Below are 18225 nucleotides of genomic sequence, written 5' to 3'. Positions count from 1 at the left end.
GAGACTTACAGAATGTGAAACAAATTTAGAAAAGTCTGCTTGTAAACAAGTTAAGCCAGCACAGCTAGCAAAGAATTAAGTAGTATCAGTAGAGCTCTATTACTTTAACAGAAGTCAGGATACCATGGTGCTACACACTGTGCAAACAAGTTTACAATTATGCAATCTGAGATAAGAGAACTAAGATTTTAAAGGCATTTAAATATGCACAGTTCTATTAATTTAGTTTTATTTCAAAATATTGTTTTAAAGTAGTAAACATTAGTATGGGCAAAGCCTGATACAGTTTTCTCAGATTTTAGAGTTTTAAGACTACAGAACAACAGCATATATTTTTATTATATAAAAATACTTAGATATAGTTGAGATGTGATGACCTCACTAGTTTAAGGACATTTTGCGTCTTCCAAAAACTAAGGGTGAATCTAGTTTCACAGGAAACTCTCTAGACTGTGTATAGTCCAACTGTCTCTAATTTAAAATTTAATTTTAAAATTCCTCAGGAATTGTGAAACTCACTGATACACAGCTTCTGAAGTGTTGCTTGGCACAATTTCACACAATGCTCCCCATTCCCTCCTGTAGGGTTCCTTACCTGTCAGATTTGCAGCAGGTGGCAGGTTAGGCCAGTGTCCTAACTTTCTCTTCCAAAATAATGACAGCAGAACTGATTATCTTTATGAGGCTAAAATCTCTGAAACCTTTAAGACTGTGCTGGGAGAAGGGTAGGGCAAGATGTGGTCATACAGTCCTTATTATCAGCAACTCAAGATTCACTCAAAGAGCTTTCATCTTTGCTGTGCTTCATTTGAAAATGTAAAATTTATCAAATCTACTCAATACATACATCTATATTGAAATGAAATCTAGTAAGGAAGCAAGCATTCAAATACCTAAGCGTGTAATAGGGTTTAACACAAAGTTTAATAAAGTCAAAACTTTATTTTGATGACAGAATCAATCACAGAAGGGTTAAAGCTGGGACCTCTGGAGGTTCTCTGGTCTAAATCCTTGGCTCACACAGGGCCACCTAGAGCCAATGCCCAGAACCATGTCTCCAAGAGTGGAGACTCCACAAGCTCTCTGGGCAGCCTGTGCCGGTGCTCGGTCGCCCTCACAGTAAAGACGTTTCCTGATGCTCAGATGGACCCTCCTGTTTCTGTTTGTACCTAAAAGATTTGGTACTTCATTGTGGCAATTAAGTAACCTCCTTCCCCTGCTAACTCTACTGGGTGATAACTTCTAACTCAGATTACATCATAACAAGTGCACAACACCAATTTCTAGCTTCCGCCACAATAAAGTTATATTTGGTAGGAAACAGAAAGTGTTACTTTAGATATGAAATACACAGGAAATGGAATCTTATTTCAAGACAAAGACAAGGGAACAGCAGTAACCATAACAAACTGCAGGGCATCCTGGAAATGCTCTGTCACATATTGGCCCACTGACTTACCTGTTTACAAACAAAACCACACAGCAGTGTTGAACAGAGAACCATTTCTCACAAAAATTTGTCTTGAGGAGAAGAAAGCATTTACAGATCTGTTTCAATATGACATAACTAGTCCTTGCAACAAACCAAGTCTGCACTTGCCCAGTCTAAGCAGATTATTATTAAGACCAGGGCTAAAAGTTGAGTGTAATGCCACCAAGGAACCTGTGAAAATTTTCAAGACAGGGTAAGCGGCAAACTCAACCACATAAAACTGAAGAGCAAAGATTCTCTACTTGCTACTACTGTACAAGCTCCATTGTCTGGCAAGCTGCGACTTAAACTTGTTTTTTTGTCCTTTTCTTGCACAACTGGACATACTGGTGATGCTGCACTAAAGCAGGATTTATCCCAGCTTGCTAGTACCATCTCATGTTCCTCATATTTTAGTGGAAGTCACTACTATCTGCAAGATAAAATTATTCTTCCTACCCAAAATGAAATAACTTCCTGAGTGAGTATCAAACATTTTAAAAAAAGCATTAAGCCTTAGGTCTCATACACAGAGCAAAGGAAGCACCTACTAATATGTAACAAAGAGGACTGAAAAGCACTGTATTAGCAATAATTTCAAGTCAGAATAACGGATCAGGCATTTCAGAGAGTGTTTAGAATGCTATTAACCCTTCTGCCATATACCCCCCATAAAAGACACTCCAGTTGGGTACCATTTTCTTCACTTTAGAGAACAGTATAAAGGCCTCGATGATGAAACCCCTTTGCACAGGACTAAGCCAAGACCACATGGTAAGAAACAGGTAATTTCCTTTTGTTATCATCTCACATGCAAAGGCAGTCAGTTGACATTATATTCAAGACTAAATATTTTCAATCAAAGAGACTGATTCTTGGTACTATTTTTCATAATTGCTCATTCAGATTTCAAGATGGAAACTCATACTACAATTCTCACATTAAAAATATTAATTTTAAAATAAGTTATCAGAATTATTTCAGATCACAAATTTGCAAGTATCAACACATTAATGAGACAATGGTTACAAACAGACTAAAACATAAAAGCTGTTACTTCAGTTACCTGTTTGTGACTTTTGATGTACACAAGGAAAAAAATATCCATTCCAGCACACAACAAACATTATTTGCAATGTCTTGAAAAAGAAACTCCACATAAGCAAGCAGCAGCTTCTCCAAAGCAGTCCACATTTCAAACTGCCGTTCTGCATACCGATGCATCCATTTCTTTGAAACGTTAACAGAATATCTACCTGTTATAAGATCCTTTCACACTACTTTTCACAGACCACCTTCAGAGGTCAGTTTGTTCTCACATTCTGCTCAACCTTCTTGCTTCTTGTATCTTTATTTCCATCTTATTTAACAACTTATTTTGGTCAACTTACATTCATTCTGAGCTCTGCAAAATCTCACATCTGATCAGCATCTGACTGCTTGGTATGCTCTCACAGGATATGCTTATGCATAAAGTTTGAGTGATTCTAGTTTACACCAAGCTGTGTAAGCTAAAATAAAGCAGATATAAACATAGTTTAAAGGTGATCCTTACGACATGAAGGGAGCAGTTTTCATATCTTTATTACAAGTTTTCATATCTTTATTACAAAATCAGGGAGTAAGAATTATCCAACAATTCAGTTTCTGTAGCACACCTTGAATTATTAAAGAAATTTGTATCACTGACAGTAAAAATATAAACAGTTTGTATTTTTGAAAAACTTTCTACGATATTTCTTAAGTCTCTACTCAAGCTTGCTCAGATCAATGCCTAATGGAGAATACCACATTTCTAATTAAAGAAAAGTAGTATTTCGAAGTGCACTGCAATGACTGAAAAAGTGTAAACTAAGGCAACTGTAGCTGGCAAGAGCTAATGCTGATTTAAGCACCTCCTGACTATACCACTCCAAACCCCCAACTGTGGTGGCTGTCACTGTGTAACTGGTATTTGCTTTGCAGGAAAGACGAAGATTTTGAAAAGCATCCTTGTAGCCATAAAGGAGCATGTGAAGCAACTGCTGAAACAACCAAAGGCACTATCATATTCCAAGTTCTGGGAAGGCTGTGACAGTCATGCAGCTGTACACACACCCACTCATCAGACAAGCTACCTAAGACGCTAACTCTTCAACCATTCAGATTTACCATTACGGCAAGATAGTTATGTTCTTCATAAACTTGAATCCTGATAACTCTATTCTTGTTCTGTCACAATCAAGGCAAAGATGACATTTTCCTGCAGTAAGAGCAGGACCAGATTTGGGCAGCACCTGTTTTTATTCAGGAGCTCTCTAAACTTGCAATGGAAGTCCTCTATTGGAAGCATCGGTACGTAAGTTATACATGTTTGGATTCCAGCCCTTTCCCAGCACAGTTTTGTCTTGTATATTTAGAACTTTCCCTGCATGTCACTAACACAGTTTCACCTTTTTTTCCTTTAAGGTCATGTAGACAAAACCTAAAAATATAAGAAAATAAAGCCAACTCTCCAATAACATAACTCTTCTCCACATCTTAATGAAACACAGGCTTTCAGATTTACTTTGACCATTACAGCATGTATTTTACTTGAATGCTTACACTGGACTAGTTTTATTTATAGCAAAACTCTGAAACAACATTCAAGAATTTTAGATAAAATTTATAAGAGTCATATTTGGAGTTTTTAATTCTATGAGAGTTTCTGAATTTTCAGATGCTGCAAATTGAAAGATGAGGTCAAACCACATCTTCCTGTTTTTCCACAATATTAGCTCCCCATCTGTAAATCTATGAAGAGCACTTATCTACTTTTACTTTTCCATATTAGTATTTCCACATACCTGTGAGTTTAGAAAGGATAATTACTAAGTTCTCATGTATTTTGTTACTCAATTATTGTGTTTATTTACACAAAAGAGAAACTTTGAAGTTTAATTAATCCAGATGAAAGTCCTTTTTTTTTTGCCCCCTTAGGAAGAGATAATTCTTTTTAATGACAACAGATCAAGAATACATAAATTATATTCATATACTTATAAAGCACATAGAGATATGTAACAACCTCTCAAATCATATAAAGAACTGTTTTTACTGTGCATCTCACATCTGATGTTTTTCTTTAGCCCACTTCCATCAAGTTCAGACTTAGAACCCTCAAACAAAACTTCATACAGCTCTTATCTTCCACATCATAAAGAAAATTTAATGCTTTTACAAGAGAAGGAAACCTGGAACACACAACAGGAAACAAATCCTTAAATGGAATGGGTTAGGATAACCAGAGCAAGCCAGTAACAAGCTTCAAGGATTAACGATTTGGCCCAATCCTATAGTGAGTATGTCACCTTACATCTTCATATCCCTTTTAAAGCCTTGGAGATGTTTGCAGAATTTTCACCATAATCATAACAGAAGTTTAGGGTTGAGGCACAACATCCCTAATGTCTAATCAGTGAAAGATTGAGAAATCAAATAAGACCTTTAGTAAAATACAGTTTTTCCACCTCTTTAATGATACATCAGTTGGCTTCCTCCACATTGGCAGTTTTGAATATACAAGGTTGTTTTAAAATTTTTGATTTTTTAAAAAAAACTATCATATAAAGAAGATTCTACAATACCAGTTTTCCCAACTGATGCCTCAAGAATGAAGCAACATACATTAATCAACCCCTTACCTCCTCCTCCCTCAAATATCTAGATGAACACTTTCAAATCTGTGAGTACTTCTATGACTACCCACAGCAATAAAGCAGAAATGCAAATATAGTATCGAGGTTCTGGGCAAAACACTGGTATGCTCAAGATCAGTTTTTATCCAGCTAGGCCTAAAATTAGCAAAACATAATACTAGTAACTACTAACACTTGAATTACCCTGTTTGTGATATTCATATTACATGCCATCATCTCCAGTAAAGTACATGTAGCTAAACTGCCAATTCTATTTTTAAGATGCTAGCAATTAATTAATACTTGTAACTGGGTAAAATAAGACAAATTATATTTCTTACTAAATCTCTGTAACAAAATTTCACGTAATGGTCCCAAAGAATAAAAAATGCGTGCCCAGTAACATAATGCAACTCAAAACAAGAGCATGCTTTCTCCACAGATTTGTGCTTTCTCTGGCACCCCAGGGGACTGGCTTACTCTAACTTAGTTAAAAAGTTTCATTTTAAAAACTATGAAACTCAAACTTGATTTTTTTTTTATGTTTAATACAACTTGAGGCGTTAGAGTACTATTCAGAGCATTTGGAATTAATTTACTGTCTTATACACATGTTTAGGATTAAAAGCAGATGGGAACTAAACAGATTTTTTTTTTTTACCTTTAATATTAATACTGGAGAGTGAACTAAGCAGGAAAAAGTCTAGAATAATCATGCAGGAAGTATACCAAGTGTTTTTATTCTCCTGAATCAGCTGCCATTTTAGAAGCAGTAAGAGGCATACAGGATTTCTATTTACTCTCCTAATAAACACTTTTTCATTACTTGCTACTTTTTCCCCATATGCAATAGAAAAAGTGTATTTTGCTCAAAACATGCAGAGTGAACACAAAGCAGAAAGGAAGCTCAGCAATGAAAAATTCTCCTAAACAAGTTACATATTACAAAACAAATGCTCTAGAACCCCTGTTCTAAACTCTCTTGCATTCATCAATGTGAGTAAAATATGAAACTGTACACAATTGTGATGCAAGAATGATGGTGAACTTGCATTAAGTGGTATTACAAAAACTACACAAAGACTAACATGGCAATGATAAACTGACACATATCCCAAAATGGTTCTAAAAGCATAGCCATCCCAACTGGCAAGTTGACATAATTTTCACTTTTCAACCAGCAATTCAATATATGACAGTTCTTTCATACATTTTCTTTACAAACTCTAAACATTCCGTTTTTGAAATGCAGTAATCCCACTCTTCACACACTAAAGCAGAAACTTTATTTGCATTATTTGGCACAGCTCTGGTTCTGGAAATGTCAGATGTGGAACTGCTACTGACACAATGCTGAAGTTCTAGAAGCACAATGTTCCAAACCGGAACAAAACTGAAGATGAACTACTGTTTCATTATTACAGTTTTCCTTCTGTGCCTTCTGGAAAAGGCTTTTGATTTGAAGTTGATTAGAACTGGAGCTGCGGCTTACCTTTCACATGCTCTTTCCCTTGAAAGCGAAACATAATATATGGAACAACACAGTGCTATTGTGTTAAAGAATGAAGAATGTTAGCATTTTAAAAGACAGTATTTCCCATCTTTTTAACTGCAGTTTACATATTTTCTTCCAAGAAAAAGTACATGTGAATAGTCTTGCTTCTTTAAAGCAACTGTGTATAGCATCTTTCCTGGAGAAATCACGAAGAACACTATTTTCCATATTTTACTGGCTTGCATGTAACCTTCTTGGCAACTGCAGAAAGTGAACAGACAGGTCAAGCTCACACAAAAAAATTTGGCTCAACATTTTAGTGTACATTTTTCCTCTTAGACTAATTATCACTCAGGATGTAAAACATAACCATGTTATTAATATATCTAAAGTCCTCAACATGCTTCTTATTTATTTGTTTTAAGATATATATTTCTCAGAAGTACTGAAGATCCTTCCAAAGTCACTTAATGAGAACATACATAAAATTACATTCTGTGTCTACAGCACAAACTAAGCTATCTCTGCACAGTTATGAAGAGTCCTGCTCTACTGCCTGCTCCCTGATCTTCTTTCCTTGCACCCGGAAATGAGAAGAATTGTAACTCCCACTGGGTCTCCTTTACCCCACTCATTGCCTGGGCACAGGGATGCAAGGGGGACACAGAGCAGGCAAGAAGCAGGACCGAGCAGCAAGGAGGGCAAAGGGCTATTCATATCTGCAGTAAATGCATGTAATGAAGTATTTGAAATATGCACAAAAGTATTTCCGATTTGCCATTAGCATACAAATATTTAAAACCTTTGGAAGCAGTCTGAAAGACTAATTCCAGCTGGCAATTCAAAGACTGCTTTCTACAGTACTGTGATAGCTGGTTTATGCAGAAAGGATTTCTCACAGAATTTTACACTAGATAAAAATACTTCAAGCTTTAGTAACAGCACTGCAGAATAAATCCTTTTAGAGCAAGGAATGAACAGTAATGGAACTTTTTTTAAAAAAAGAAACACATTAAAATGCCCAGAACATCAGGAGCAAACAGATGCAAAAAGAATTACAACAAATCCTTGTGGTTTTTTACATATTTCTAGATTTATTACAACTCCTCTTCCACCTTGCTTAAGCATTTAAAAAGGGAAGACCTGGTTTGCACTGAGATATTCTGGGTTTGGGGTTTTTTTGGGAGAGGTTTTTTGTCTAGGCAAGGATTTTTTTCTTTCAAAGATTCACTGATAATAAAATGACATTCCCTGTCACACAAATAAAAAACTGATCGCAGTGAAATTAAGGCAAAAAATTAATGAAAATACCTTAATCCCATCCCATCATTACTAACAAATATGTACTATTTTATTTTTCTTCACCACGGTCTTCTGTTTGGTGCTTCTCTGTCTGACACAGATGTGAGACTGGAGTTTCACTGGTTTGATGAGAGGCTACCAATCTTAAAATCAGCCGTTTCATACTTACGACAACATGATGTGTGTATGCTGTATACAGTTGCTGTATTCAGCCACAAAACCAAGCCCTACAGAACAACTTCATAACAACACAGAAGAAACACAGCCAACTGCAGTGACCCCACTCTAAGCCCCAAAAATATTAAGTATTTTTAGAACAAGAATTAAATTTCAATTTTTCTGCTATTCCTTGGCCATTTCCACAGCAACAGACTCAGTTTAAAAAATCCAAGCATGAATGTACCTGGTATTTCCACCTTTTCCATTAAAAATTAGTTGGTTCGTGGTTTTCATGTAGAACAAGATTTCAAGTTACTTTTGTGAATCTGCTGTAGATATAAAATTGAACCACACTTCTCCCATTTTATTACATTACTTTATTCCCTCTCTCCCATTTTTTTTTTTTCAATTTACATACAGGACCCTTCACACTTATTCCTGTTCCAGGATCTACACAGTATTTTTTCACTTAAAGGCAAGAACAGTATCTTTATTCTCACTGCAATTCTTTCAAGTCAAGCACTTAATGTCCCGCATACAATTAGCATGTCAATTCAATCAAATTATACAGCTATGCTTTACTCTACAGAAATTGAGATATAAAAGCACACTAGAAAACTAGGAACAATGGAAGCGCTAGACAAACCGTTTACTAAAACAAATGGAAAAACCTTATCAACACATGTATGTAGTAACACAGTCAAGTTCTTTTTGAATCCCATACCTCTCATTACGAGCATTTTGTTCTCTACTCAAGGGGACCACACACAAATCAGTTAAGTTTTTACTTGCATTTACAAAATTGGTTTTTTTCTTTCAATGTGATTTGGGTATATAATAATCGTTATATGAAAGCAGGCGTTCTTCTGATGGTTTTACCTGCACGTATGCTATGCTTATCTCTGAATTAAAACTTTTTTGAGTAGTTCCTTGAATTAGGGAAAAACGGTTGCTGTTCCAAACTCTTTTCTGAAGAAATCCATCTTACTGCTTTTAAGAGTCAGGCTGATATCACTAATAAGAATACCTCCAAATTCCAATCTTATATAAATTTTCATAGCATTTTAAGGAAGTTCAAGATGGAAAAGACCTATTAAATCTATCCCACTAAAAACTAACACATTAAGGGTTTGTTTCCATGCATTTAAAATCATCAAAAGTACTGTTTTCATGAAAATTTAATGTTCCGTTTTACCTATTTAGACATAGATAATAAACTTCAGTATTTCATGGAGTACTGTGAAAACACATCTGAAACGCCTACAGCTCTTATTTTTTAAAAAAATTTTATGGAAAAAAACCACGAAACTATTAACAAAACACCAAACCGGTGAGACCACCTACCATTTCACAGTTTATCCCAAAAGGCAACAAAACCCCAATTCATGGGAAAATTACACCTGACATTAGGTATTCCTACTTTTTAGTCAACCCCTTTGTTTTTAAGTTCTCACAGTTCAATACCCGAATTTTTAAGAAAGTAAATGCTTTTGGGTTACCACAGTTCAACATTTTCCACTAAACTAGCACTAAATAGAATCATCTAAAGTAGTAATGCCCAATCTCTCAATTTCCCATAGACCACACTCACTTCCCCTCCTTACTGTTCACGAATCAGGGAAGTTTGGACGGATACTCCCTTGTGCTACAAAAGTGAGCTAACAGCCCAAAGAAAGCATCAAATCCCAAGATAATTCTGCTGTAAATGACAGCACAGTGCCATTATTAATAATTTCAGGGCTCCTGAGAAGACAAATTTCCCCCAGCCTTGGACACAAGCACAAGCTAAAAAAAGATGCTCGGATGCAGACTCTAAAACCACCTACAGATTTGCACCACTTCAAGTCTCAGGAATGGGATTTAGAATAATCCCTTCACATTTGTGGTTCAGTGTAAACTGATTCCAGTCACTACCCAGCCTTCCTTGCCATTTATATAGTTCAATTACAGTTTATTTTGACTTCTGAAGGGCAAAATTATGATCCAACTTGTTGTAAATATATATAAATTACACAAAAAAATTAGTTTCTGCAACATGCATAAGTAAAATGAACTTCATGCCATCAGAGCACACCATTCATCTGCTAAACATCTCAGCTCCAAGAGCATTTTTTTCTTTAGAAGGTCTAATGGGTTTTGGTTTTCACTTGAGAATCTGCTTTTAGATGGCTTATTTCAGCATTTTTGAGCCAAGTTATCTGAAGGGAGATTGTGACCATTTAGCAGAGTGTAGTTCATCAACGTCACTACGTTTTCAAAGAATATGCAATTAAAGATTATTCTACATCAGACATCAAGGTGGAAAAGGGAGAAAATTAGTTTGGTATGACATTTTAAAATACGAGAGCGTATTTTAAATCAGAATGCTCCTCAAAGGTGGCATGCTATAAAATCCTAATGGATTATGGTTAAAATTAAATTAATGCAATACTTAATTCGTAGTCTTCTTGCCTTCTTTTCTAGTAAGAATCTCCAGTTTATGGTGTCTTTATGTACAAGTGGGTAAAATATAAATGGACAACAAACGAAACAAGGAGAGGAATTTTCTTTCTAGGTAATCCATAGTAATTTGTATTTTTCTTAGGAAATAAATACAGTAAAGTATATTTGAATCACCACCAAGTTTCCTAAGATATCAACATGTTTTATCTAATGAGCACACTGGACAGCACTATAAAGATAGTAACTCAAAACCAAAATGAATTTTTTATTTCTGAAGTGCCCAAGAGCTCCCTTTCAAATGACTGAAATGATGAATGCAAATGCAGATAGACGAGCCAGATTTTGGTAGTGGCATGTTTTCTTTAACTTAAATGGAATCATAAAGCTTTGTTGTTTTTCAGTATTCGAATTGTATCTCACATGAAAATTAAGCAGTTTAGACTGAAATTTCAGGAATATTGTAAAAGCTCAAGAGGTACGTTACAAAAGCAAGTGCATTGTTGTTGTAGATTTCATATACATTCCATACCTATTTGTTTCAGCACAGCGTACAGCAAAGAGTCAGGACTCCATTGTGCTTTCTACTCAAGCAGAGCAAAGGTACTTAAAAACTTAAGTAAATGTGTACATCGAAAAAATTTTAAACTCATCAACCAGATGAGGAACAAGAAAAATCAATCCCTTTGGTGCAAAGGCAAAACCTTCGAGAAACAACACTGCTTAGGAAACAAACTGAGATTGTTCCTTTTTTTAAGGAAATTAGGTGTTCATTGTACAGCTAGAATTAGTTACTAGCACATTTGGCAAAATGAGAAGCCCTCCCTTTAGAGTTGAGCTGTGTGCAATCAACACGGACAGGATGCCCTAAGAAAGCTTTTATTAAGAGCTGAATTTGGCAGTGTGTCATCAGCTACAAAAGGCATTCTCCGTGAAATCTTTAGTGTGCCCAAAGTCAACATTTCAGGATTTATTTGTTAGGACTTGGTTCATGGATACTTTAAAGATGAGATGATTTCTCATGCAGTAAAGACAGCTGACAAATCCACTGCTACCGTGCAGAGGTTTACAGGAAGGATAGCTCACAGCTGTGGAATCACTAATATTAATTAAAATCTTCAGTAACTTTCAAGTACATACATACACCTCCACTTGCTACCAAAAATGCAGTACAACAAACATGCATTTAAAATAGCATGAAGCTAAAAGGAAAGTATGAACCACTTTCATAGACTCTGTTATGTTTAATGTATTTCTGAAATATACTCAAGACACTACAAGGAGGAGCTTATATATAAAAAAAAATGCACAGAAGTTAGCTAAAAGGCCTGAATGACACTGCCTTTTCCTCTGAAAAAAAAATGAACAAATCTCTTGAATCTAGTCAAATTATATTTAAAACATATTCCTTGTACAACTTTATAGTTTAGAACTACCAATTCACACCAATGCTTTCTGAATTCCCTAAAAAAAGGACATGGCCAGAAAAGATGAGAATAAAGTAATCTCATATTGGGACACCTTACTAGACATCAATGTAAACTGCGTTTTCAACTGAATGCAGAATACCAAAGCAGAGAGCTTAAGTAGTTGCTACATGCAAACACTGGTTTACACTAGTGAGAAAACAAAAATTTTCCGAAAGTTGAGTTTTAGGACTAGTGTGCTAAGTAAAACCACTTGCAGTTTTGGTTGCGGTTTATTTTAAGAATGAGTGACATAATGTGATACATAGATCAAGTAGAGGAAAGAGTACTTCAGACTCTGAGCATAACTTGCTATTGTATTATACAAACTATGAAGTGTAGCACGGATCTCAAATCAAGCAAAAAATGATAACACTAAAGAGCAAAAGGCTTAGCAGTTACAGATATCACAAGTGAGGACCTATACATAACTCCTGTATTCTATGAAAACAATAGCTATCTTAAGTCCTATAACACTGACAATTTAAGTTAACAGTGTACTTCCAAAATTCCAGCAATGCTGCAATTTTCTTGTTACCCATTTGCTCAGTATTAAAGCCACCAACACTATCACTGCTACATTAACAAGTAACACATACATGCCCTCTCTGCTATGTGCACCCCATGCTCAGCACCCTTATATCATTATAATTAGGGTACCAGGTTATCTAAAATCAGTTTTTAATCAATTTAGTATCAGTATTCATGCAGATAAAATTAAGTCATTTCTATCTCTGAAAATGCAAGTGAACTGATAAAAACAGTTCTTACATCCCTACTTACTTGCCATTACAGGAATAGAACCAATAGGTCTTTTCCATCATCTTCCATGACTGAGAAAATCAGAATCATAATAAGCTTCCTAAACGTCTCAATCAGCAAGTCTATCCTGAGTTGGGTATTGTTCAAATTCATCATTCTGTAAAACCTTTATGAAGAATACTCACACAATCCTTCTAAACGCATATTACTCAACTATAAACAATCACTTATTTTCACTAGAAAACATGTATTTGCTTCCCTATTAAATAGTTATTCATTGATAACAGATGTGTTTCTGTTCAACCACTGGGGAAAATGTATACTTTTTAATCATGATGCACTACACAGTGCAAGGCTTCAAAACCAGCTTGCAGAAATGTCTCCTTCCTCACAATGGCAAGATACTTCAACCATCACCAGAACACAGATGTCACAACAAATTTTCTTCTGCATAAGTACGGTTTAAGTAAATTCATTCATTTGTTACGAGTAAAGCATACATGCAGATTCCTTTCCAAAGTTTCTTTTTTTCTTTCCCAGGTTAAATTTTGTAAAAACTTGTTTAACAGATTATACTCTGTTGATAAGTCTATTGTGACTAAGTTTGCAATGGTGCACTGAGATGCAAATACACAGAATCCTTGAGAACACTTTGTATAAAATTTTATGCTCTTCCAAAGTCGAACAAAAGCAGCTGTGTTATAAGTTTTTCATAGTATGTACTGCACCATGCAGTTTAGCTTAACAGATTCACTATCAAGAATGGAACTTTCCTGACACATAGTAGAAACTACGTAAGAATGAAAATGATGCCACTTATAATTAAGCATAAAATTATTCTCACTCAGTATTAGTAATAACATTCCCAAAATACTTTCCAGTGATTTTTTTTATTGTTATCAGATAACTGCACATTTTACAGCATAGTCACACATTGTATTTTGCTAGAGTCACAAACACATTGCCTTACATAATGATCCGCATCATTTCTGCTCTATACTACAAAGCCTATGACTGAATACAAAAAAAGTTTTACAAAAGAAACTGTTTTAAAGACTACAATAACAATAGAACCGTTTCCAGATAACAGCTAAAATTATAAAGGCATATACTGTATAGTTTTACTGGAATTTCTAAAACAGTAAGGAATGAATTCAGATTTAGTATCTGCGACGCTTGTTAGGTCCTTCAAAGTTGCCCCCCGGGTTTCCTCTACCAAAGCCACCAGGTCCACCACTCACGGCACCTACACCACTCATTGGCGGCTGAGGAGTTTCAGAGCCCGTCCTACTAACCAGAGGTGAACCCATCTGTGATGGACCTCCTTGAGGGAATCTCTCATTATGCTAATACAAGTCCATTTGGAATATGCCAAATATGAGTTACAACAAAAACCACAAGTGATGTTGTCATGGAGTTCAGCAGATAGTCCAGCAGAATCAGGATCACACATAGAAGGAAGAAAGGAGCAATTCAATTAGTTATTATGGGAAAAGAGCTGGAAATTAAAGAGTGCTAATGTTATGCTCCAACTTTGTAAAGTAAATTAAAAATTAAAAGCAATACTTAAGACCAACTCTGGTGCTAAAAGTAACTTCATCCTTACAAGCACATCTGAAGAATATATATTCTATATGTAACAGAGGAGACAGCAAACAGTTTTATACCTGAACCCTATTCTGCCTTAAATACCAACTACAATGCTTCTCCTTCTAGAAAAATGAGACACAGAAACACTGTCAAACTGGGGGTGTGGGGGTTGGGGTGTCAGCTTTTTTATTTCCAGATAGAGCATATTTATTCTTTTAATAGCAATATAACATGAAGACTTCTATACCCACATATCTGTGGATACTTCAAGTCCATGCTACCTGGAGTCAGTCTTTTACACAGCACTTTAGAAATCTTTATTTAAAACTTTTAAAACCCTGTCCAGATAAAACTTCATTAGTCACAAAATGCATGACTGGACTATGCTTAATTTAAAACAGGTTCATATGTATCTAAAGGTCTTCTGAAATATCAATCTAGGATAAAAATCCAGGTAATATTCCACATTTATTTTCCTTAGCTCTGTGCCTAATATTAATAAAGGTATATATGCTTATACAAATTTATTTGCTTAGCATTTAAGACCTAGAACAGAAAACATCCATCTGAGTACTTACAGTTCAGTATTTATAAAAGTGTTTAAAAATAGAACTCCACATGGTGAAACTTAAACTCAACGTAACATAAACCATTAAAAGCATAGATACATGGTACAATCAGATCTGGAAATAACTCCTCATTCACCTGTTGAGGACAGTTAAGCTTTCAGAAGAAATTCCTTCTGTAGAGAGATCTACATTTACTGCCCAGGTACTCAGAGTTCAACAAGGACATTCAAGACCAGCACTTTATTTGTAGGTCTGAATCAGAAAAGAATTCTTCTGAAAGCCTAACTCCAGAAAAAGCACCAGAGTTCTGCAGTTCTGAAGTCTGCTAGTTCACATAGGTATTACTAAAAAACAGCATTAAATCTATAAAGATAAAAATATATGCAACTTATATCATGGTTGTATATACCTCTTTGACATTGAATAAGAGAAATGTTACTTCAAGAGCTGCATAAAGAATTACTTCTCACCAAAGAACCTTTAAATCTGCAGCACTGGATAAATATGTTTTAAAATTAACTCAGGCCAGTTTGTTAGCAATGGATATGAATTTCAACAAATAACTTATCATGTACTACTGATCATTTTTACCATTTGACTTTTGGGCAGAAAGTAAAAGCCCTCTTTCCAACAAGGAAACCTCTCTCCAGTTAATGAGAAAACTTCAGTTATTAACAACTTACACTAAAGTACATGGGGGAAGCTACTTTGAAAATGTTATACTCAAAGACAATCTATGTTTCAAAAGACTGCAGTGGAACAAAAAGATTACTAAGACTTTCCTCTTAAGACTTCAAAAAAACATTCAATTTAAAAAATTTAATTTTTATTTCTGGTCTATAAAGCATGGTCTCCATATCCCTCACTGGAAATTAACTGTTACAGTGTTTTAGTGGAGAGTTCTCACAGGATCTTTAAAGTGTCTTTCCAACAGCAACAATACAATAAGGCTACGCCTTTCTGTAGGGGCCTGCCTTCCAAATTAAAAACCTTTGAAGTCCAAAATTAAGCAAAAAATAAAACCTAATTTGTCCTTCAGAAGCATGCAGAAGAAAATGGAAGTAAAGAAATATTTTTTAAAAACATGCATTTTGAAGTGTCAGTATATTCCCTACATTTCCATATCTGGAATGACTTTTTGTAGAAAAACAACAGTTTAAATTAGATACCGTGATTTATGATACCATGTGCTTTTCTGTGCACCTCTTTTTAAATGCCTGTATAATCACAAAAGAATGTTCTAGAGGTGACCAATAACACAGTGGTCTACAGTAAAAGCATCTCCAAAACCAGTATTTTGTGAATAGCATCTTCCCTACTTTGTGAGAAATTATACAACTGATAAAATGAGCTGGTTCCTACAACATGAAGTGAGACCCTCTCCTTTTTAATTTGTAAAGACCAGACTCATCACGTATTTAGTGCAAAATCAAAATCTCACTTTTCCTCTAAGAAACAAAATTTTTTGTTTAAACTTCATTATACAGATTGCTCAATCACAGATAGATACTGTTGAGAAGGCATATATAAAAAGATGCAGCTACAAAATGCTTCTGTGTTTCAATAAAACTATAACAGAATCACTGTTAATACTATATACTCCTTTATATCACACCACCAGTAACCCAAATATCTATTAACAGAATAGTACTGAAAAAATATGTAAAAATCAGATTTTAAAGTGATATAGTTGTTTCTCTACATAAGACATTACAGTTAGGAAAAGTAACTGGCTATGAGAACAAAGCAAAAATGGCTAGTGCTTTAACTGCAACCCAATGGCCCATTTCTCTTGATTAAAAATTCCAGATGCATACAAGATATTCCCTACCACCCATGGCAACTGGGCAATACTATTTTTCCTGTATTGATACGAGAGTTATTCCCAACAGCTGTTGCCATATTGATTTTCTCAGTGGTGTAATTACTGTCACAATCTCATGCATTTTACATTGTTAGAAAAGAAATAGAGAGAACGCTAAAGTTGCTTCAGAAAATTAAATAGTTTACACAAAGATATCTTCACACTACATAGCTTTCAACATTTAACCGTTCATCAAAACCCCTGAAAGCTAATTCATAGAATTTAGTTTTACAAAAGAAAAGAATAGGAAAAGTCTAAATTTACAGATTACCGTTCCTAAGGTAAGTAGAATTTTCATAGTAACATCAAAATATTGCCCTTCTGTGTTGTAAATTACTTGTATGAACAAGTTTTCTCAATTACTTTTAACAGATTCAAAATCTGTAACGTTCTTATTCAGCGTGAAAATACCTTTGGTAACAAAAATGGGCCATGAGACATGACAGCTATTCAAAGTAATTAAATTTGTGATACGTTACCACTGTTCCATTATCTGGCATCATTGGTGTTCCCATATTTGCAGCTCCTTCTGGTCCCATGGAAGGACCAGGACCCATTGCAGGGCCAGGTAAAGTTCCTCTGTTGTTCATATTCATACCCATCATTGGAGGAGGGCCTTGGTTACCAGCAGGTGCTGGGCTAAACGCATCTATGCAAAACAATCTATACTTAGAGCTGTCCTATCTTAATTTTACAAGAACAAACAAACAATTTACAATATTTTAAAAGCCAAATGTACAAGACTTCAAATACTTGAAATAAAAAAAAATATATATATATTCTTTGAGACTGTACATTTATCTCAATCATCTGCTTTTAAACAGATTCTCAATAATCCCTATTATTTTGCGTTACATAATTTGCCTCGTGTTTGAAAATCCCAACCTTTATAGCTTTACAGGTGTACAGTTTCTGTGCAGGAACTGAAGCATTCATACAGCATATATATGCAGTATTACGGACCACAAATGGGCAAAAATCTCAGGTCATTTTACAGATGGTGGCAGCTATAAGGCAACTTGGTTCTTTAGGGATCACAACACAGGAAAAGTACATTTGCAAGTACTCTTCTATCATTATTATGCTAATTGTATATAGTGTACAGTAAAAGTAATACCAGAGATGGTACTTAGCTTCACAATAACCTATTAGTAATACAGCACAAATAAAATCATGCATTTAGCTGTAATTTATTATGGGAAAAGTAGCAGAAAACTATGGGAAATTTTGCTAGAACCAGAAGTGACAGAACAGTCTCCTTCAAAACTCTGATTCAAAGTAAGAGGCAGAAAAAAACTTGGAAAACATATTTTGAAGAGATCATTTAGCTATAATATTGCACCAGGAAACACCACTCTGCCAGTACTCATTAACATACTCAACACGTAGGTAAAAACGCCTTCATAACATTTTCTCCTGTTGTTATAAGAAAGGAAAAAGTCTGATTAT

General features: G+C 35.0%; 1 protein-coding gene across 6 annotated transcripts in view; it reads right to left on the bottom strand.

Moving 5' to 3' along the window:
* Nucleotides 1-18225, bottom strand: part of PSPC1 (paraspeckle component 1) — a 60566-nt gene that overhangs the window by 8748 nt on the left and 33593 nt on the right. Inside the window, exons 8-9 of one of the 6 annotated variants that reach the window (XM_027884747.1) lie at nt 17256-17425; nt 3067-6886 (exon numbers count right to left, since the gene is read on the bottom strand). The exons of 2 other annotated variants lie outside the window; for them this stretch is intronic. In XM_027884747.1, the coding sequence (XP_027740548.1) occupies nt 6857-6886; nt 17256-17425 (200 nt within the window). In that variant the 3' untranslated portion in view covers nt 3067-6856. 3 more of the 6 variants (XM_027884738.1, XM_027884756.1, XM_027884790.1) reach the window with 3 other exon arrangements.

Source organism: Empidonax traillii, unplaced genomic scaffold, assembly GCF_003031625.1.
Source record: "Empidonax traillii isolate 1590-97213 ecotype Southwest subspecies unplaced genomic scaffold, ASM303162v1 scaffold9:size3134949, whole genome shotgun sequence".
Classification (NCBI taxonomy): Eukaryota; Metazoa; Chordata; class Aves; order Passeriformes; family Tyrannidae; genus Empidonax; species Empidonax traillii.
Note: the sequence above shows the minus strand (reverse complement) of the source record. Positions and strands in the feature narration are given on the sequence as shown.